Raw genomic sequence first — 22235 nt, forward strand, 5'->3', positions numbered from 1 at the left:
AAAACTTCTAGTCTTTTTCCTGTAAATGGTGAATTTAAATTTCACCTCCTATCAATCACTGGTTCTTTTCTGTTGTTCGTCGTATTACTCGTGCGTTTTTGGCAGAAATAAACCATCAGGATTAGTAATCTGATGACATCATGCCTTCATTTAATGGTGTAATTTCAATAATCAATTATGAAATGCTAAAATCTCACTTCAATAAGACTCTATAAAAGCTTGGAGTTCACATTTTAGCAGCTTTTTCACTTTTCCTCTGTCTGATGATCGTCTCTGGAATGTGTACTGGTTCAGATAAACAGCACTTTCTGGAAAGTGGATTTGAAATATAAAAGGCAACAACAACTGTTTGACGCCGAAGCTTCTCGGGTGTGAAATGAGCACACCGAAACTTTTAATCGGAGGAGATCAAACGCAAAAACAAAACCAAAGGGAAGATTTTTGGCTCGATAAACTAGATCCCGTAAAGCATCCAGGTCTTAATGAGAATATAGATTCAGAACCTGCGCGGAGCTTCCGAGAGCGGTTTCCTCCGACTGTTGTGGAAGCGGGGACACGGCTGGATGCTGCAGTGAGGCCACGCTCGCCCTGACCAAGGTCACACCTGAGCTTCCATAGATAATTCCATTTCCACTGACCATCTTTCTGCCTTTTCAGCAACTCTTAAACATGTAGAAAGAAACTCGGTCGTCCATTATCTGCTGACATTTCTGGGCGACACTGATAAATGCTCCAGAGAGGTCCAAAGGGGAGACTGGCAGCACGTGTGTGTGTGTGTGTGAAAGAGGGAGTGTGTTTATTTGAGGAGACCTCAAACGCAGCCAGCGGAGAATCGAGGCCGCGACAATCAGCTCACTCCAGAACGAGACCGCAGGAGCGGAAGTAAGAGAGGAGGAGGTACCTGCGAGTCCGGAGGAACCAGAGGTCAGGACAGGAAGCCCCTCGCCGCAGCAGGAACCAGCGTCCGCCATCATCCCCCCGCCAGTTACTGCTGGAGCCTCATCCAGGCGGTACCATATGGCCGTGTGCATTACCAGGTCAGTGGCTGTAGTCTGGTGGTGGGGGCAGCAGAGGGAGGGGGAGGGGGAGGAGGCTGCTGTCGGCGTGTGTCTCCAGGAGATAAGAAAGACAAAAAAACACCGAGGCGTTAGTTGATAGCGCTCTCAGTTTTACAGTTTAGAGGCGGCGGGGGGGTTCCGCTCGGTCCAGTGTTGAAACATAATCCAGCCCAAGTGGGATCAAAATGGAAGCAGGTGTCGAACCTTCGAGACCGGCCCGGTCCGATCTCGCAGATGACGTCGCGTTACTGTGGATTTCTTGGAATTTGCAATGAACGTGAGTGATTTGTGGCCATCTGACAGTGGGTCGCACCAGAGGTCATTGTGCACGGTGACGCCACAGCTGGGAACGTTCCAGTGGAAAGAAAAAAAAAAAAACAGCCTTTCAAACATTCTCAAACACACTGATGCTTTGTCTGTCCGGGATTAAATATTCCACGATGAGATTCCAGAGGCCCCGGCAGAAACGAAACATGATAAACAGTTATTATTCTAAAAACTCTAAAAAATGCTGCAGTGCCTCTATAATCTCTGCTGGACCTCAGAGAAAATCATCACCTTTCATTTTATTAGACAAAACCCACAGACTGTACCAACAGGATTTAAGGTCAAAGGTCAAGTTTATCATGCCATCATCCCATTTTCCAGAACAAATGTGACCACATGTTGGGATTCCTAATAGTTTTGACCATTTCTACCTGCAATAACAAGTTCAAATTAAAAATGGGGGGGAGGGAGTAGGTTTGGCTCCCTGACGATTCGCCAGAACATGCCGGAATCAGGATGAAAAAAAAAAGTGAATTTCAGGAAGATTTCCCAAGTGAGCAACGTGATAGGATATTAAATGAGTGTGAAGTTCCCCTGCGCCCTCCTGGGAAAGAGGTGGCTCTGCCTGGTGTGGAAGAGAAGATGGGCGAGACCAGCCGAGGAGCAGCGCAGCCAAAACCCAGTTCTTTACCTCCCCCGATACAGGTCGACACATCTGATCCAGATGCGGAGTGAGTCAGCTACAATCGATGCTAATGTGCCTGCAGCTCTAAGATGCTCACTTTAAAGCTGCTTTTTAAACACTTGTTATGCGTCCACCTGCGTGGAGCAGCAGGATTGATCCAGCGCAGGTGTCCATTCTCAGTCTTTCTGCAGCTCTAACACAATTACATCAGTGGAGGCTGCGGGTTGTATTACATTTCCCCTTCAATAAGCATCCTTCTGGGCTAATTTTAGCCTGTGGTTTTAACTTTGGTAATGTGACGCTGCACTGACAGCCGGTGTGTTCAGAGCGCCCCCTGGTGGCCGATGTGAACAACAACAGCATTACCGTCTGTCCGAATTTGTAGTAAATAGTTTCTACTTCAACTGGTCGCTTCGTATCATAATGCAACGGTGGCAAACTAAATAAAAATCTCATTTTAACGGTACATGACAAATCCTGTTAAGATGCATTCATGACACAGAAATTCTGAGATGTTTTTTTTTTTTATCAATTCAAGATTTTGATATCAAAGGTCCAATTTTCTCCACCTCTTTCACTTCTGCTAAATCACTTTCACAAAGGTAAATCCAACCTCCTTTCTGACACATACACATAAAAACAAACCAAATATATATCACCTTTAAATCTCCCTTTCATACTGTGCAGCCTGTTTACATCGAGTTTAAAAAAAGAGACAACTGTACACAAAATTTACATTCATCTAACAGTTCGACATGGCTTCCGATCTTTTGTACAATCAGGTTCAGTTTGTACAGGTACAGGGAACGTGGCGCCGACCTTGACGGGTCACCTGTGAAGTCACGACTGACACAAACAACAGGACAGTTCATTTAAATGCAGCACTACAGTGGATCAACAAACCTATCGTCAATGCAGGCAAATGCAGCCGTCGTCCTCCAGGTTTCTCTTCTCTGCACTCATTTTTTGTCCAATGTGCAGAAAAAAAAAGCTTGTGTTTTATGAGACCAGTAGTCTGGTTAAAAACCTTCAGAGACATAAATCCTTTTAAGTGAGATGGAAAAATGTAGACAAAAACAAGTTCTGCCTGTTGAATTGATACAAAACTGCCCGTCTGGGTTTAACATTATTATTACGAGGAAATTTAATTCACAAGCCTAAAAAAAAAAAAAAAAAAAAAAAAAAAGGAAAAATCTTTAGACCATCGAAGAGTCACTTAACACGCTGCTGAGAATTTAGGTGCTTTCACATAATAGATGCGTTTTCTGGCATCATATCTGGTATTTTGTTCCAACTGACAGTCTTTTTCCTACAATATATACTGAATATTCACAATAAAAACACAAGAAAGTCAAGTATCGCTTCATGTTCCCCGTCTCTTATCTGCTGAAACGTCCTGGTGTTTGATGGTTCGTAAGTGTTTCTTCCAACAGAACGCTACCACTTGCCCCGCTTGCTCCAGTCCTTCGGCGTGAAATGAAGGCATTTTGGATCGATCCGCAAGTGTCTCTTCTGCATCGCCCTTTCGTGTCCATCCACGATCTCCTCTGAAAGTGTCAGGATGTACTGACCCTACAGCAAGAACAAACCCATCATTAGAAGGTGGACTTGCTCCTCGCAGCAGAAACCCATGTTGATTTCTTCCATTTTACCAATACTTTCAGGCATTCCACAGCATATTCCATCACCTGGAAATAGTTCCATCCCAGTGGTGCATGTCTGAATTTACAGTTATGGACGGTCTCTCACCTTGTAATAGTTGATGAGGTTGAGGTACTGGAGTGTTGAAATGACATCTTCCTTCTTCACACTTGTGATCTCACTGATCTCACTGGAGGTCGGAAAACATCGGCACGATCAGATTAAAAAGGACTGACGCTTGACAACATGGAGGTACTGAAGGATTGGTCAGCATACTTGATGGTTATCTGGGGCCTCTCCCCATTGTCAGGTTTAAGGTCCATGAGAATTTCCAAAATGGTTTGCGACCAGTAGGAGCGATAGGACAGCAGCCCGAGGTCAGACAGCGGCTTCTCCGGTGTTCCCGTCTTCCCTTCCACTTTAGAGAGCTCGTAACCTGCGCGTGACACGTCCAGCAGCTTATCAGTATGAAAAGAACTCCACAAAAATGACCTACTCAGCATGTTCTGGTTGCCCACTCACTGAACTCGATGAGTAGTTTCCCATATCCTCTCCGCTGATAAGGCGGCAGGGTCAGGATGCACGCCACGTTGTAATCTTCTGTCGATTCTTTTTCCTGTTGGAAAAACAAACACAAAAAAAGGGTTTCTGACTGAAACGTTGCTCAGATTTCTGTCTGTTCGAGATGCTGCGGTGACTTGTGCGACATTCACGTACCTTAGAGAAGTACCCGACAATATGGAAGCCTTTAGAGTCGTACTCCGTCATTACATAAAAGAGGAAGGGGTCTGTGTCATAGTACAACGTTTTGTGGTCCAGGAAACACTTGGCGAGTAGACACAGATTCTGTGAATAACTCTGCAAAACAAACAAACAAACAGACGTTAGGGAAACAAACCGATCACAAACACGGCGTGAAGAGAAAAAATATAATAACTGACTTTATTCTTTCTGCCATCGATCTCGAAGAATGAGATGGTGCCTTTGCGATAGATCTCGTTGCCTGGAGGATGTCTTAGATTACATTTTGTCTGTTGGGGACAGAAGACACAAGCGGCTGAGCGCACGTTGCCGGAGACGGTACGGCTCGGCTACACGAGGGCGCCGCTTCTCACCAAATGCCTCTGCAGACACTTCAGACTTTTGAGGTACTTGAGGCAGAACTCGCAGAGGTAGAGGATGGGCAGCGACGTCAGCTCTTGTGGGTAGGGGGAGAAGTACCAGGGCTTCAGTCGGTGCCGTCCCAGCTCGATGCACTCGATGTTTTTCATCCTGGTGATGATGTCGTCGTGGCTACGGTCGGACACCAGACTCCCAGTCATGCGGGGTGCAGTTGGAATGCCGTCAGAACTGTCCTGGGAATCCTGGTTGTGCACAATTCCAACATTAGAGTCGTGTACCTTTGCAGCTACTTGCTCAAGGATCCTATGCTGTGATTGTGCACCGTAGATTCAAAGCCGGACTTGTTACCAAACAGGCTAAACTGGGGTCTGAGGTAATCAAGACCTCTTTTTACTGGACCCACTAAGACAGATGAAGACAATCAACGGGCAATAACAGGAAATTAAACAGACCTCTGGTGGTGGTAGAAAGACACTGGCACTTTGTGGGTTGTTATACTGCAAAACCTTTATCATCTAGCAGAAAAAGACACAAAAATACAGGCTTTTGGACACAAGAGAGGGGAGGAAATGATTTCCACTCGACAGTTTGGTCATCGGGGAATGTTGAAATATCGAATTTAAGCACATTTGTAGCGCGAGTACAACCCAGGAGGGGTTCATTCAGAGGTGGATCGCGAGATTGGTAATCACAAATTATGAGAGATGTTAGAAACTAATTTAAAGTGAGGGTAACCATTGTTATATTAACCATTTGAAGTGAGTTTGAGTCATTGTTAATTCACATGACAAACCCACAGCCACCAGAGAAAGGCCATGCCAGCAGTCTTTACAGGAGGTCTCACACATCTTATGTGGGGAGAATAAGTCAACCTTCAATAACTGGCTTAGTTGGATGCATAAAAAAAACAGCACAACCAGGTTGGGCTGACCCACATCACTAAAATGGTAATGAATTTTAACTTCTGCATACACCCTAAAGATCAGCACCCTGAGCTTGGAGCCAAATGTTGAACAGCACAAATGAAGACAGTAAATAAAAACATTACAATCAACATTATAACCACAGATAAACAAGAGATCCGTGGCCCACACATCAACAGTGTACCAGTCGGGCATTAGCTAAACTCCTTGAGTGACTTAAGCAAGCATTAAAAATATAAGATACAGATTCTGGAATCAGCAAAATTACAATCAAGTTCTAGCGACATTTCTGTAAGGTAGCAAAAAGGTAACCATCAAAAATATGGTGTTAGCATTGTAGTGACGTCTTTCCTGCCCATGTTTGGTGCAGTATTTAATATTGGTGACAACTTTGGAAACGCCCTTGTGGAGTTTAAAAAACTACTGTATTAGAATTTACAGTCCAAAAAATAAGCAAAAATCATCATTAGTTAATGGCTGCGATATAAATATAAAAAGAACTGTTGTGAAGCGGTAAATGTGTTACACACCTCATCGTTTGGCCCACAGTTAGCTTTTCTCTTTCGTCCAGGTTGTGAGGGGACGATTCGTCGCACAGTTCCATTCTAGGAGAAGAAAAGACCTTTTAGGCAGGAACAAAAGATTTTTCCTAAACACTGATCACTCAAATTAAACCGTTACCGTGGTGACAGAGGACAGTGGCTCATGGTCTTCGCGAGCTTTAAAGGTGTTGGTTTCCCTCACGGGAGGAAATACGGGTGCCGGAATGGGTTCGACCACGCTGGGAATGGAGGGCACAGGAGGGGCGGGGGATACCTGGCTCACCAGGGGGGCTGGCTCTCCTTTCCTCTTCTGCAGCACACATGAACATCAGACATTAGGATTAAAATTAGAAGAATGTGATTTACAACCAAAGCAGATGACCTTTCAAAACGCACGCCATTGTGCTGCAGTTCATGGCTGTGCCTGTTTGATATGACCTGTATTGTGTTCACTATTATAACGACCAAATATATGAGCAGGCTCGACAGTTGTAGCTTTCAGCCAAGGCTAAGTGTCGTGTACGGCAGCTTTACACTGAAGAGTAAAACACTCGGTTTACAGATTTGCCATGAAAGCCTACAAACCTTTGACAAACAATTACAAAATCAGTTGTGACCCACAAAAGCCTTTCATCATTTTTAGAATTGAAGAAATCAACTTGTACCGGTGTGGGAAGAGTTTTGCCTCTGGAAGGTGCTGTGGCTGTAGGCGGTTGTTGTTGTTGTTGTTGTTGTTGCTGCTGCTGTTGTTGTTGCTGCTGCTGCTGCTGTGGTTGCTGCTGCTGCTGCTGCTGTTGTTGTTGTTGTTGTTGTTGCTGCTGCTGTTGTTGTTGCTGCTGCTGTTGTGGTTGTAGGTTGAGATCTAGACTTTTCCTCTGAATTGAACGCAAAGGAAAAGGAAAGGGGTTAACTGACATTTATGTACACCCTCAAATTAATAATACTCCTACTTCGTAATTAAGCGATTTTAATAGCAGACATGCAAAAATACTAAAACACATTTTCTAAATTTTTGTTGTGTTACTACAAGGAGAGTATATTACTTACTGTCAGAAAAATACATTTACTTTGTTGTTCATTCATTACTCTTTAAAATAACTTTATTCTTTGACCAATAGTTATCAGAATGCAGTTGACATTTGAGTGTTAGGCCAAGCTGGCACCTTGAAACAGTCCCTCCAGGTAACCGCAATCACAACTACTTAAACAAGAAGCACCAATTGTTGCAAACTATGCACGACCTTGAAATCCTAGACACATTTTTGGGGGGAGATTCTGCTCCTCCAGTGTTCCAATAACTTTCATTGCCACATACAGCCTACCGCAAAAATCAGGTATTTTATGCAACTATCACAATCCTGTGAAATTTTAGATGTAAATTTTATAACCTGGGGTCTGTATAGAAATTTTAGACCAATAAATGTATACTGTCACAAAGTGACACCAGTAAAACAGAGCAGACCACAACTCCTTGCAACCTGCCCTGAAGAAATAAATGATCACAAGTTATAAATACTGATAGTATAGCTACAATATTCACAGGTTTTTGTGCAACATATACTGACCACTTCTCTCTCTGGAGAACTGGGACGGGAACCTGGAAGACCATTTTTGGTTGGCGTTTTGGCTTCCTTCTTCGGGAACTGAAGCTTTTTCATATCCAGACGGTCTGCCGTGACCCACTCATCCAGGCGCTTGTTGACTTAAGTATTTATGAGGGACATATTAGCTATAAAAAACCTTTGCGCAGAAATTCAAGTTCAGATATGACAAGAAAAATAAAAGAACTATACTCACAGTCAATGTAGTGTACATAGAAAAGCTTTCTTGAAGAGACTTCTTTCACACTAAGAATTTCAGCCAGCGCTGCAAGAAAAAAAAGCAGATTTGAACTGAAATTAAACCAAGCGTCCAAATTAATGTGTCATAAAGACTGAAAACTTGATAATACTCACTGGCATGCTCAAGAAGCATTCATGTATGTTGATATATTATCTGCCCTGGTTATATTTTAGGTTTTATATCACTGATTAATTAGACATCTCCAAAATGTTTCCCTCGTCTATGATAACATTATGCTAATCTTAAAAACAAACGTTTAAAACGCCAAAATCCACTCCTGCAATTGGCACATCAGTGACAGGTTCTGGTATAAAAAATGCAAGGATAAACCTTAAAAAGTAGGAGAGAAGGGGTAAAGTGAAGCTGTGAGGCAACTCCAAAATCCCACTTGACATGTCAAATTGAATCCATCTTAATATGTTGACAAAAGTCTGATGTTTGGTAGATTTTGCCTAGCCTTCACAATGTTTTTTTTAAATGTCACCACATGTCTCATTGTCCGCAATAGAAATGTAACAATGGCTGAAACGAGCAGTATATTTAAAGTCCTGTACAGTGTGTAAGTGCATGTGTGCCCTGTGCGTGTTTACAGCGCTTTAACTGGAGGCCGTATCTTAACAACTGGGGTTCGCTGGTTAGCATTAGCTACCTTAGCACCTTGACAACAACCGGACAATACTTACGCCATTCGTCCTCATGTTCTTGGTTTTTTCGGAGAACGGGGAGGCGACAGCCCTCCACAATCTCAACCTGTAGAAGATAATACGTCAATACACATGAAAAAATAGGCACTGTTGCTAAAACAAATAGGTGTTAGTCGAAATCGTACCGACGAGTTGTCCGCCATTTTCGTCAACAGCGAAGGCTGGAGCAGGGTGTTGTGGGAAAATGCCGGTCTCCACCAAAGATGATCTGTACACCAAGATAAAAACTCTTCGGTAAACGACGGAACGGAAACGGGAAGTCGGAAAAACGAAACCGGAACAGAGGGATATTTTTCATCACGAGTAAAGAAAGAATATTCGTATTGTATTGAATTTATGTACTGAAACATTCATATACTACGGATGTAAGTCACAAAATGGGCAAATAACATGTTCTGTGGAGGTCTGAGTTCCCCAACAGCTTTTATGATAAAGATCCTAGAGTTAAGAAAGTCCTTCAAACGCTCAGTAACACCACATATATAGGCAGTAGTAATATAAGGTTATATAACATAGTAGATTGCTTTATGGTCAAAAATCCCACCAGAATCCAGAACATCACCAAAATGTAATCAGCTCTTTCTTGGCCCATTATCAACATTTCCTGAAAATTATTTATCAAATTAGTTATCGGTGTTGATAGAACATGCTACTAGGCTAAACTTTTTTTTTTTTAATGTTAAGAATTATGTGTTACTTGAAAAAACTGGGAGTAGTGATGCTAAAAGACATAGAATCAAGAGGACTTGGAGTGGATTTTCCAAACAATATTAGAAGTTAATCCTATATGCCAAAATGTTACAAGTTGTGGTCGATAACCTGCCAGTCTGGGCATATAATGAGTCAAAATACCCGCACAGTCAAGCGGAGGTCACCAGCAGAGGTCCCTCTTGTCAACCAAATCCTTCAATGTAACTCTGGATTAAAATGTTAAACATGTACTTCAACCTAGAACAACAAAGCTTACAAAATGTATTGTCTATGATTTAAATCATATTTGGAAAATTGAAACTTTATCACCAGATAGGTTACTTAATAATGGTCATGGGAATTTGAGTATCAAGGAAATGATGAAGTGCACATGAGTAAATAATATGAATTTACAAGAGCAAAGGATATAAAGCATTTTATTATAACCCTGGGAGTAGTGTTTGATTTACAGACTTGCATTTTTATTTTCTAAAAAAAAAAATACAAACGATAAATTATTGAAATAAAAGAACATTCAATGCACAACAACGGCTTTCAATTCTGAATTTTACTTTCTATTGGGATAGACTGGTAAAAGATATTCAACACCCAATAATAATATGTAGTAGATTCAGATCATTTAATGTGACATAACAGGAAAAATTGGGACACAACAATTAAATTAAATTAAAAAAACAAAACAACCCAAGAAAAATAGCTGTATCTCACACATTTGCTTCCAGAATCTGAAATCCTGTTGATTCATTTGATTAACTGATCTGGGATCAACTCACATCTGGTAGCAATGATCATATGAATAATAGAAATTGAAAGGCCACTGGGAAATTGATGCCTACAAACACAAATAGAAATCTGTTATGACCCGAGCATGAACTTTGAATTTAGATTACTTTGGCTTTGATAGTATCTTTGATATTTGGTGACCAGTTCCTACTGGAAATTGTACCTGCTACTATATATGTCAAATCTTGCCACAGAGAAGTGATGATTTGTTCTTCATGGGTTCTAGAGAGGTGTTGACAATTAACACTCCCAAACGCCCTCTGTTGCTGATTATCCCAGCTTTGTGATGATGGGGTAGATTCTCTACTTAGGTCCAACTGTAGTCCTGCTACAAACTATTGGCTTTTGATTTTTCTTTTCTTTTTTCAATAATTGAAAGAATATGCTAGCACTGTGTGTCGCACTGCACTCAGTTAGAAATGAATGATCTCAACAGGGACTGACGTCAAACGTCTCTGCAGTGGCTATATCCGAAGAACACTTTACTATCTTTGTTCTGTTTCTGTTCCTCTCAGTAAACCCTAGAGAACACAACTCAGTAAACATATCTGACCAATAAGGCTCTGCTACAGCAATGAAATAATAAAGCTAAAATGGAAAAAATCTAATTGCAGTGTCACATTTCCCTTCATACCTTTGGATGATTATTGCACAAATTTCAGGCATTAGAACCTCAAGATCCTGATATAAAAAAAAAAAGACAGATGCCCGAGCAGCAGGAGGTATAACAATTAAAAGCATGAGGAATATTGCTATTAAGAAGAGAACGCAAACCTCCATTACAGACTTTTTCCCAATACATAACAGAACAACAAACTCTTGGCTTATGATGTCTTCTATCATCCTAAAACCATTCAGCAAAAAGGGGACAATTAGCATCTCCTAAAACAGGAATGAGGAAATACAGCCATTATGCTTCACTCTGAAAGTCATACATTTCTTTTTTTTTTTTTTTTTAAAGTAAACATGCAACATTTGGTTGCTGTTTCCCACCTTTCAAGCAGCAGTCATCACATACAGTAGAGAAGGCAAAATAAATTAAACACAAATAAATAACATTTAAAATAAATAACTATTAATAGAACAAACATACACAAAAAGTGCAAATGTACCTTTGTTTATAGCATGACATATTCACTGTACAATCATTGATTATATACTTACATCTTATGCATTATAATAAGGGTTACTAAGGAGCATAGTTTCAGTAACAAATATTTCATAGCAAGTCTATTGAAAATTATTTGCATTGCCTTGTGACAAGGAGAGGCTCTTCTAAACACTGCCAACAGTGAACATGTGTTAGTGTGCATGTGTGTGTATGTCTGTATATTTGCGTGTCCATGTGAGTCAGCGAGTATGTATGTTGATGCAAGGTGTATGTGCAAATACATAAGCAGAATAACCCAAATCATTTTAGTTTCGAGGCACCAAAAAACTGCCCGGCCTGCATTTCCAGTATCTAGCATTGCTTTAGACAACACATACGGGTCAGACATCAGCAAAGCAGGGAGAGGAATCCGTTTACAGCTCATGGAGGAAGCGGCTGAACGGGTAGAAGCAGTTCAAAGGATCGTGTAAAAAGATCGCTGCTATTGAGCCAAACATCCCTTTTGACTTCATGGGCTATTGCGCTTCACCTAAGCGTGCTTGTTGCAAACTAGTTTGAATAAATCAGTCATTTGCATCAGGCTGTAAAAAGCATTCATGCTTGCTTTCACATTGTGCTCCCAGTTCACTGAATGTTTCTCCAGTTCAGCAGTAACATACGTGTGTAATCAGGAACAAGTAAGGGATTGCAGATGTGGGTGTGCGATAAGACAATCCATGGCCTTATTCTTTTTTGAACAAACATTTTGTCCTTCAGCCAGAATCTGTGGTGTCCCAAAGGCCAACAAGCTCAATGAAAGTTGATGAAAGTTGTTTTGTTCTGTCTGGTTCTGTTCCACAAAGAAATTCCTTATGAAGATCCGACAGGACAGCAGAGTTTTCCCCCCTCACAGCTATATGTTGGTATCCATTCTGAAATCTTCTCCCGAGTCATTTTGGTAGGTAATTATTATTTTAAAATAAGAATTCTGTCAAGAACTCTCAATGTTTTTTTTCTCTTTTTTTGAGAGGCTACAAGTTATTGGACATCAGCCCGAATCCCCCACATCTTACTTTGAAGAAGCAAGCATTCTGCTCCTCAGTCAGGCCAGTAAGCATTCAACGTAGATGCAGTATTTTCTGAGAAAAGAACCTGGAATAACAAAGCATTCTGAATATATGAAACTGCAGTTTAACTATGTTGCAGCACATCATTCTGGAATTTTCTGTTCTGGATCGTGTTTTTTTTACATGTACATTGGGTAGAGAAAAGACAGATATCTTCACACTATCTGACACCGCAGGGGTATGTTTGAACATCCTTTGCTCAATGTCTCGTTATATTTTAACGCTCTGACTTGACCTTGTAACGCAGAACAAAGTAAGTAGCCAGTCGAAGGACTAAAAAGAAAACCCCCAGCACTATGAAGTCCACGTAAAGCTTTGCATCCTCCACATCCAACAGCTGCAGGACCTCCTCTGGCTTCTGGAACTTACAAACAGTGCCTGGACACTCCAGCTCGGACCGGTTCATGCCATAGATAGATAGTATCACCCCCTCAAAGCCATACCTGAAACAGGACATCCCAAAACAGCGAGTCATTAACATTGGAGATTTAAAATGAAATGGTGTTAGCCGAAAGTACCTGACATAGGAGACGTAAGAGCTCCACTGAAGGTATTTGGGAATAGTGTCAAAATTGACAAAAAAGCCTGAAAAGAGGAGCACAGGTATGGCTGTGACTGGACCCACAAAGGTTGCCACCTGTGAAGGACAGGAAAAGCCTGCATTAATAAGAATTTCCATAGCATCTGTTCTAGGGAAATAACCAATAATGAAACCCTTTAGTCATTTTTTAATTCTTTTTTTGGGGTCATTTTTAGTCATTTTAATTGAAATGAAAATATTTCCTCAACTGAAAAATGGCTGCATTAAATGCAACATGTAAACGAGGGATATGAATTCAGTAGAGGAAAAACTTTGCCTCAAAAATGTTAAGAAAATTGGAATATTGGCACTATCCATGCATTACTGTGGTGGAAAACTGCCCCTATATTCAACACGTACATATTTTTGTGATGACCAGTGAGCACTGTTTGCTACCTAGGGCCTGCACCTCACAAAATGATGCTCATTGTATGATTTGACAGCATTATTCAGCATTGAGAGGGTCAAATGTGAGACAAAAAAAGCAAATTTATTGGAAGAGTTGGATGAGGAACTGCTTACCTGCAGAGATGTTGATGCAGCACCAATGAGCAAACCAAGGGACTGAGCTACCAGCGCTGTGGACGTGGACAAGGCCATAAAGAGCAGGTACCGACCAGCTTCTGGAGGCTGTTCGGTCATCCAGTAGACTATACTACAGTACATGATTGGACAAATCACCTAGAAGAATGGATGTTATACCATTACCTGTGTGAATGTGCACATCCAAAACAACATCTGCTGAATCATTCAAATGCTACCTGGAATGGAACATCAGCCATAGTTTTAGCCAAATAATAGGCCTTCAGGCTGTACCAGTAGTTTAGATGTTCTCTTATGAACACAGACATCTCCAGAGGAACTGCGGGAAGAGCAGCTGTCTCAGAGAAACAAAAATATAATTCACCTAAAAGCATTTAGGGAGTGGTGTCAGGGGTCTTACAAGTTAGGATGGTGGGCATCAAGGCTGCAAACATCAGGAACAACATGGAGAAAAAGAGGAAGCCAGTGTTGTTGAAGACTTTACTGGCGTCATTTCCAATTTTGAGATAGAGCATGCCAATCAGAACTCCAATACACAGGTGGGACATCACCCTGAGGTGGGTCAGCACCTTAAAAACACAAAAGATTCACATTTAGAGTAATTGGTCTGGCTAAATCTGTTCATCGCTGAGTCAATCTGAACAGGAGTTGTCAGTTTACCGTGTCCCGGCATATTGTAATGAAGGTTCTTTTGAAGAGGATGCGGAACTGTGTGAACGAACTGGTGGCAAAACTGTGTTTCTCCAGGGTTCCAGTGTCCTGTGGTGAGAAGCAGAGATGCACTTGTGGCAGAGACAAACGTGTGACAGCTAATGGCATTGCTACATATCATCCTCTGAAAAATTGGTCGCCGATGTCAAGCGTTGTGGTGCATTTTTGTAACAATGTGTGTGAATATCTTGCTAAAAACGCCAGTATTTCTTGAAATATTGAGGTGAGAAATAAGTGCGAAAAGAGAACTACGATACTGGAACACAAACCAGAGAGATAGACTAAGGAAACTGAAGAAAAAAAGGCAACAAATGGGAACAGAGGAAATCCATACATTTATGAAACAGTTTTAAAAAATTAGAGTCTGTGCTGCGCACCATGTAGGGATAATAGTGAAGCAGATGCAATTGTCAAAAAATGACTTATGAGGCTGAAGAGTTTGATCAATTGCAGGGAGAGGAGGAACAATTTGGAGAGAAATAAACAACAGTGCAGCTTCAAGGGCTAATGCAACTCAACAGGCTCTATTAGAGCGGCTTTGTTAGAAAATAACACTTGCGGTTTGATTACTCTCTCTCGTGAACCATCATTTAGGGAAATTACACAGAGTGTTGAACTCTTCTGAAGCGTTGACCAAATTTTACATTCACAATAGCTCATTTTGAATGAACCATCAGACCAAAGACACAAAGTCTTCAATTTCCTATCGGCACACAATAATTAACATTTTGCAGTGTATGTTTTTGCAAGGCTTGCATATTCTCATTCTTGCATGATATCATGCCATGAAGACAGTGTAGCGTTTCCACCTGCATCTATCTGCCTCAGATATTTGTCCTCACAGTTATGGATGCTGATTGGGGCTTTTGCACATTCTTTAGAGCTCTGGTGCTGTTCTGCCTGTGGTTCTATTGGCCTCATTGTGGTGATATCACAAACTGATAGTGAACATGATTACCGGTAGTTAGAGCTTATGTTGAACCTACAGACATGGTAGAGACTGAGGCTGCTGTCACCTCAACACAGCCAATACAGTCCCCAATAAGTTTAAGTTTAAGTATCAGTGAGGTATTAGACCTAAAGGTGTGGTGCTTTGGAATCACTCACGCTGTAATACTGAGAGGGACAGGAAGAGTCACTTTTGTCCCTGGAATTCTTTTTACTCTCCTCTGAGCACAGACCACCCTGCACTGCATCAAACAGCACTGGGTTCAGATCTCCATACTCCCCTGATGCCACCTCAATGACTGAGGATGAAGAGCACAAGCTTGTAAAGACAAATATATCCCCCACGTTGATGCTATAGTTATAAAAGAGTGATGGACTCACTGAAATCAGCAGGGTTGTGATATGTTGGGCAGTGGAGGCCCAGGCTCTTCAGATAAGGAATGAGGTAAGGGACGGTGCCCTTGTATATGCACTGACCCTGACTGAGGATGTACAGCTGGAGAACAAGCAGAGTCATCAAGATACTGCAGATTCCCACTGACTCTCTCATGGCTAATGAGTTGTTGGGTCAAACCTTCTCACCTTATCAAACATCTCAAAGAGCTTGGCACTGGGCTGATGGATAGTGCAGATTATTGTCCGTCCACCTAGAGCCAGAGACTTCATGAGAGAAACGACCTGGAAACAGGATGCGCTGTCCAGACCGCTGAGAAACAACAAGAAAGAGGTGCATGTTTTTATTGGAGGCTCCTGCTGAGATCCCACAAACACCAGCTTTAATGAGGTCTCACCTGGTGGGCTCATCAAAGAACATGACGGGGGGATTGTTGACCAGCTCCAGAGCAATGGCCAGTCGTTTACACTGACCCCCGGACAGACAGCTGGTGCGTGTCTGAGCACATTCTTGGAGACCCAAAGCGGTGAGGATCTCATCCACCTTAGATATGGACCAAAATTGGGTCTTGAATTAGTTTTCAGGGTATGTCGTGATACTGATCGACAATGGGATGTACAATTTAAGAATAAGTGGACATATAGTATAATATTCTATTGTGAGAATCTCTATTTACTGTGCACCTTGTTAGACCCCTGGAGTGCTACGGTCTTTGTCAGTGTTGTATTAATTTAGCTAACCTCCTACACTGCAGAGTGCAATCTGTAACACTGGAGTCATTTTGTGTACGCAGAGGGGGAGGAGAAATCCCAAAAGATGGTGCATCACACCTTTAAGTGTCATTATGACCTTTGTTTTCAGCATTAATCCTACAGCCGGCAAGTTGCAGAAATGCCTGCTCGGACAGTATTGAGCAGTTCACGGCTGTATGACCTTGAGATCCGAGCTCCTTACTGGTGCAGGGACACGTCAGAAATCATGGAGCTTGACACTGTTGTGGCAGTTATGAGCATTACTGTATAAAATAACAATCAGGGTCGTTTTTGGAATGTGGTTTTCATCAAGGTAACCATAACACTGTCCACTCTCCCCTATACAAATTCCATGATGATTTTCTAAACTAACTCTAAAATGGCTCATGTGTTTTGCAGCACATACTGAACTTCATGACAGCAATACAGTATTCAGACTTACAAGCTCTGTTTTGACCTGCGCGCTCTCATTCAGTTTCAGGTTGGCAGAAACCTGACAGACAAATAAATGTGAGCAAGTGAACAGGAGTTAAAGGCCGGTGATCTTGTTTTTCATTTAACAGTAATGATGCTCTCACCATCATTGCCTCCCTAACAGTGAGGTGAGGCAGCAGCATGTCATCCTGCATGATGTAGCAGGACATCTTCCTGAATGTCCTCAGGTCCCGCGGCCGACCGTTAACCAAAATCTGGCCCTTCATGCCCGTCTCCCTGTTTTCCATTAGAAGAGATGATGACAACGCTGCCATTTCTCAAGCTGATTTTATAGAAGCAGACAAAAATTGCAACACTTTACCTGTATCCTGCAAGAATATTCATCAGGGTGGATTTCCCTGCTCCTGAAGGCCCCATGATTCCAATCAGCTCCTTGCTGTTGAATCTTCCCGACAGACACTTGAGGAGAGCTTTGTAACCTGCCAAAAAGAAATGAATAAATTGTAATAAAAGACTCATTTTATTCATTATATTTAAAAGGCCGTCATAATTTAATTTACAAAACCTTACATTTATGTGCACTGTACAACAAGATAGATTAGTGTGGGAAAAAGTGCTGAAAGTTAGATTAGCACAGTGTTAGCAGCTGTATTGGTGCAACGTTATCCACACAGATTTTGGAGGAGAAGTTTTAAAGCTAACTGTTCTGAATTGCAGACACATCGATTTGACTTCTAGAACAAGTGATTGTACATCGCTGTCTGTGCCGGGTTTATTAACCTTGAACTAATTTGTGCAGCGGTTTCGAAAAGAGGTGGAACAACAGCGACTCAAATGGAGCTTAGCGAGCCTCAAAATTCCCTTGCAATTAAAATTGAGAAGAAAAAAAAAGAGAGCGAGAGAGAGCAAGGTTATTTTCACTAAAGCAGGGGAATTCCTAGACCGCTATTTCTGAAAACCACGGTCAGAGAGAACCATTTTGGCAATTGTTATTATGCTAATGTGATCTCTGGAACATCATAGTTTCATCATAGTTGATTTCCCTAAAAATTAAATGCTGGAAATGTTTACACTCATCAATCATCAGTAAATTCTACGAGGGTATTTCACAGAGTGGAAGGTGTGGTGTGTATCAGTGTGCAGCAAAAGGGGAACACAGTCGTGATGCCTTCAGTGGCGCCAGCAGAAAAACCACAGGCATTACATCCTTATAACAACGGCTGCAGTGGAGAGGCCTGATGTTCAAGATGACTTGATGACACATTTCCCAGCCTTTCAGGCCTGTGTGCTCAGTGGAAACTGTAAAACACTTTTTTATAGCTTCCAGTCAAGGAACGTGGAAATGGGCTGTAGACATCCTTCCTCTGTCTCCTCTGTCAGCTCATCAGAATTCTACTTCTGTCCCGAGCTGAGTTGTGTAATCAAGGCCTAGGCTTAAACCCTCCATCGGAGGAAAGGACCCTAATGACAGCGGCCGTCTCTCCCAGAATATTGCATTATTGCATGTACAGCGTCCATTCAGGCTTTGTCGGTGAAGCAGCCTTACATGTGCATGTGGTGCATACAGATGATTTAACCTGCTCTTTCAGGTTCTGCACAGTGATAGTGTTATCTGAACAAGGCTTCATGTGCATATTCAGAGAACCTTGTGTAACACTCGTCACCTCTGTCCTCTAACATCACAATTGTTCCCCATTACAGGGTGAGGCTTTTCCCTTCATGCAGGTATGATACATGACGCCACATTGTGGTTGGCTTGTCAACATGACAATCAAATGTGTGATTAAGCTGAATTTTTTTAAGCCTATTATCAGAATTGAACTTTTGACAAAGTGATTATGCAATAATCCCCCCCCCCCCACCCCCATCTCTCGCCCCAGTGTTTCACCAGGAGAATCTCTCCCCTGTAGAATGCCCTCACAACAAAAACCTCGTAGAGGAGTCCAACAGAGACAAATGGCCGGCCTTGCTCAGAATAACAAATCACTCAACTGCCCTGGAATTTTTTAGAAAAAAAAGAAAGAAATGAAAACCTCCACGGTTATTCAATTTACAACTGTCATTTATCTCTTCCTCTTACATCACTGAGGCTTTAAGGAATGACTCACCAGAAGAAGGAAGAGTTAGAAATGAAATCATGCCCTCTGTTCTGGGCCATGTTACGTGTCAGCTATATGGCTATTTGCAATGATCCGAAATGATCAATGAAAGCTGTTCAGGGCACACTCTGGGTGAACAACAGTGAGTATGATGTGTGGCGCTGCTCCGCCTTTATGTGTTTCAGAGGAGAGAAAAATGAAAACCAAACTCACTGTTCAATAGCAAATTAGAGGAAAAGCACAAGGTCACAGACAACATGGGTTGTTTTTGTCGAAGCTACTATATAATAACAGACAAACGCTTGCTCCCAGGCTCTTCCTCATCAGTGCTCTCCATGTAGTGGACCAGCAAACACTCCTCTGCCAGGCTAATGCACATCAATATTACACAAGACAACCTGCAATAAATCATATAGGGGCTCTCCTGCTGAGAGTGTAAATAAAAGATTTCCCCGGAGTCTCCCCAAGCACACGCATGCACACAGACACAGACACACAGGCACGCGCACGGTCACACACGGTGATCCCCACCCTGCTGAATGTACAGCTGAAAAGAAGAGTTTGCAGAGGGCGGTGCAGATGATCAGACAGGCCAAGGGATGAAGGTGTATCATCGATGAGGGTGGTGAGTTTAAGCACTGAACAAACATGACTCACTGCCACTGCCTATCGTCCCACTACGGTGTGTGTGTGTGTGTGTGTGTGTGTGTGCGTGTGTGTGTGTTGGGAGGGGGGGGGGTGGTTGTAGACAGGCCAGCAAGGTGCCAGACCGGCAAGTGTAAATTATTTACAACCTCTAAACTCTGCTGAGCACAGCAGAAGCTCACAGGCACAGAATTGATGCAACATGCTGGAGTGTGTGTGTGTGTGTGTGTGTGTGTGTGAAATTTTTCAAACGTTGACATGCTTGTAGTACCTCTCCTCCTCCACCAGGGACCTTCACGGATGGTGTAGGACAGCTCGTTGAACTCCAGGTCCACGGCGGAGCGTCGTGGCAGGTGGGAGAAGCGCTGTGCTTCAGTAATGTGGTTCTCCACTTTTTTCAGGTGCGTTAGCAGCGGCGCCTCCTGAGGTCCGGGGAGTTTCTCCTCCATGGGGATGCTGACCGTGCCCTGCTCCAGAGACTTGTCGGCCATGTTGAAAGGCTGCTAAAACACACAATACAGTCTCATTTCTGCCTCGGCTCATTGTTTTCTCATTTGGTAAATGAGTGAAAACTTGCTGCCTCAGCAGAGGCATTGATGAGGAGGCGTGGTGCTGATCAGTTTAGTTCTCACTGCAGACACAAACTGGTGCTGCATATGATCTAATTATTATTTATTTTATGGAGTGGCCAGCTGAGGGAAATGAGATCCTGTGTGTGAGAAATCGGGATCTGGTTTCAGTCCAGCAGCACATTATCCTGCTGATCCACCAAGAGTGCATGCTCTTCCAACAGCGTCAAGAATGTTGCTCCATCTGAAGCGACCCAATTATCTTCTAAACATCACGTTTAGGGCATCACATGTCAGGTAAAGGTGAACGGCTACATAAACAGTCTGAATTTGTTGAGCATGCTTTTTCCAAAAAGAACTAGCCAGGTGGCACAGTTGTGATCTGCCATCTGTGGTTCATGAACACTTTTTGTTCATTTCAACTCCCTGACGACCGCCCTGGATACGTCAGAGGATCAAAATACTGTGGATTCTGGCAAAAGCCTACAATTATTTAACAGAAACAATCCTCCTTTAAATGGCAATACAATGAAAAGAAGAGGATTTGGGGCTTGTGATTCACATAGGTTTTCAAAAATAAACTAAGCAAGTGGATCTTTTATTACAGATGGTCAGATTTAAATGGGATGATTAAAGATGGATACTGAAATAAATAAAATAAAAAATCAAGATATAACTGCTCTGAAATCACGCATTAGTGATTCTCTCTTGAGTAGTTCTCTCCTAGTGTCTCCTTCCTAAGATGAACATTCTCTGAGTAGTAAAATATCCCCACACCAAGAGGGGTAAAAAAACATTGACCATGACCATCCTGCCATTAGTGAATTTCCATTAACAGCAGCCTGCAAGCATATAAGATCACTGACGGCTTAAATGGCCTCTTAGCCCGATGAAGGCCTCCATGATTTGTCATGTGCCGCCCCAAAGTAAGGACACGTGAGGCGTGCACACGCACGCACACACGCACACACACACACTGAACGGATCAAGCATGGTTTTCAAATGTAGGCCTCCTGAAGGGCTGTGGTGGCTCTGTGCTGCTCTGCAGGGACTTTGTTAAGGATGTTGGCAGAGCTTCATAAAGCACCTGTTCACAACAAAGTGATGAGGTGAAAACATGAGGCTGGAAACATGACCGCGCTCTGAGGAGAAGTGACTTTTCCTAAAGACAGATGAGTCATAATATATTCTGTTCTGAGTACAAAACAGCCAGGGTGGCTTCAGCAGCCGGCCCTATAACCCTACGCACATATAAAAACACACATTTGCACGCCCCCAAACACGCACATTGCAATACTTATGTGTTTGTTTGAATTGAGCAGGTGAGCAGCTCAGTCCTGGCTCTCCTCTCTGGCTCAAAGCAACAGTGCTCAGTTGATGCCTTCAGACATAACGGAGCAATTCCTCCACATCAGACGGTCCGCCAAACAGTCCCAGTCAGCTTAGCACAAGAAATTACAAAAACCAATATGACCAGTGCGCGCCAGACTCCCGCAAATATCCGTTGAAAGGCTTGAAAGGACGCATCCGCTTTCTCCTCATCAATAGCTTTCGGGGTGCGGCGCACATCGTCCCGCATCCACTACGGCAACTCCTGAGATTAAAATCATGTCCGACCTCAAACTAATGATGACCGCATCCTCGATCATCGTCTACGGGAACAGACTCTTTGTCATGTTGGCTTCCCTCTTGGTATTCCTTTCACGCAATTCATCGATCGGCCGTCGAAATACGCACTCGCACCGGAAAGCGGCGGTGATGCTGGAGTGTCACATCTGGGGAGCAACAGAACCAGACAAACGGGTCTGCGAACTGCGCTGCAGATGCTTCAGCGGCAGCTCGATACAGCAGCCGACGATGCTCTCTGCGGCCGGTTAGTGCGTCTGTGAGTGCGCACGCCGGGATGGAATACAGGGCGTTGCTGATAGGATGCTACAGGAGGAAAACATGCCCAGGACTGAGTTTCCTCAGCCTGGCTGCAGGTTTTAATATGCAGAAGTGAATACATGTTTTACTAGACGCGGGTAGCGTGTTTTTAACAGAATAAACCCATTTATGTCGGAT

At 42.7% G+C, this 22235-nt stretch overlaps 2 protein-coding genes and 1 long non-coding RNA gene across 5 annotated transcripts; 1 reads left to right on the top strand and 2 right to left on the bottom strand.

Moving 5' to 3' along the window:
• Positions 1–525: 525 nt before the first annotated feature.
• Positions 526–3223, top strand: LOC130537848 (uncharacterized). Its single transcript, XR_008953707.1, has 2 exons — positions 526–1037; positions 1866–3223. It is a non-coding gene; the product is annotated as an uncharacterized LOC130537848 (long non-coding RNA).
• On the bottom strand, positions 2516–8967 carry LOC130537843 (histone acetyltransferase KAT5). 2 transcript variants are annotated; one of them, XM_057054930.1, is made up of 15 exons: positions 8910–8967; positions 8764–8830; positions 8036–8104; positions 7804–7940; positions 6904–7113; positions 6378–6548; positions 6227–6301; positions 5226–5288; positions 4767–5015; positions 4593–4682; positions 4369–4509; positions 4174–4267; positions 3928–4087; positions 3760–3841; positions 2516–3582 (listed from the first exon to the last, which is right to left on the bottom strand). In XM_057054930.1, the coding sequence occupies exons 1-15, from the start codon at positions 8925–8927 to the stop codon at positions 3448–3450; spliced, it is 1761 nt and encodes a 586-aa protein (XP_056910910.1). In that variant the 5' UTR covers positions 8928–8967; the 3' UTR covers positions 2516–3447. The 2 variants fall into 2 exon arrangements, with proteins under 2 accessions (XP_056910910.1, XP_056910911.1); XM_057054931.1 differs by lacking the exon at positions 5226–5288.
• A 928-nt stretch (positions 8968–9895) lies between these two features.
• On the bottom strand, positions 9896–22051 carry abcg4a (ATP-binding cassette, sub-family G (WHITE), member 4a). 2 transcript variants are annotated; one of them, XM_057054928.1, is made up of 15 exons: positions 21459–22051; positions 19874–20102; positions 17220–17337; positions 17002–17134; positions 16866–16916; positions 16069–16214; positions 15860–15983; positions 15659–15773; positions 15437–15576; positions 14279–14377; positions 14019–14187; positions 13837–13937; positions 13598–13756; positions 13014–13132; positions 9896–12938 (listed from the first exon to the last, which is right to left on the bottom strand). In XM_057054928.1, exons 2-15 carry the CDS (start codon positions 20091–20093, stop codon positions 12713–12715), a joined length of 1920 nt encoding a protein of 639 aa, XP_056910908.1. In that variant the 5' UTR covers positions 20094–20102; positions 21459–22051; the 3' UTR covers positions 9896–12712. The 2 variants fall into 2 exon arrangements, with proteins under 2 accessions (XP_056910908.1, XP_056910906.1); XM_057054926.1 differs by having other exon boundaries at positions 19874–20105.
• Between the last annotated feature and the right edge of the window lie 184 nt (positions 22052–22235).

The sequence above is a fragment of the Takifugu flavidus genome, chromosome 14 (assembly GCF_003711565.1).
Source record: "Takifugu flavidus isolate HTHZ2018 chromosome 14, ASM371156v2, whole genome shotgun sequence".
NCBI classification, from domain to species: domain Eukaryota; kingdom Metazoa; phylum Chordata; class Actinopteri; order Tetraodontiformes; family Tetraodontidae; genus Takifugu; species Takifugu flavidus.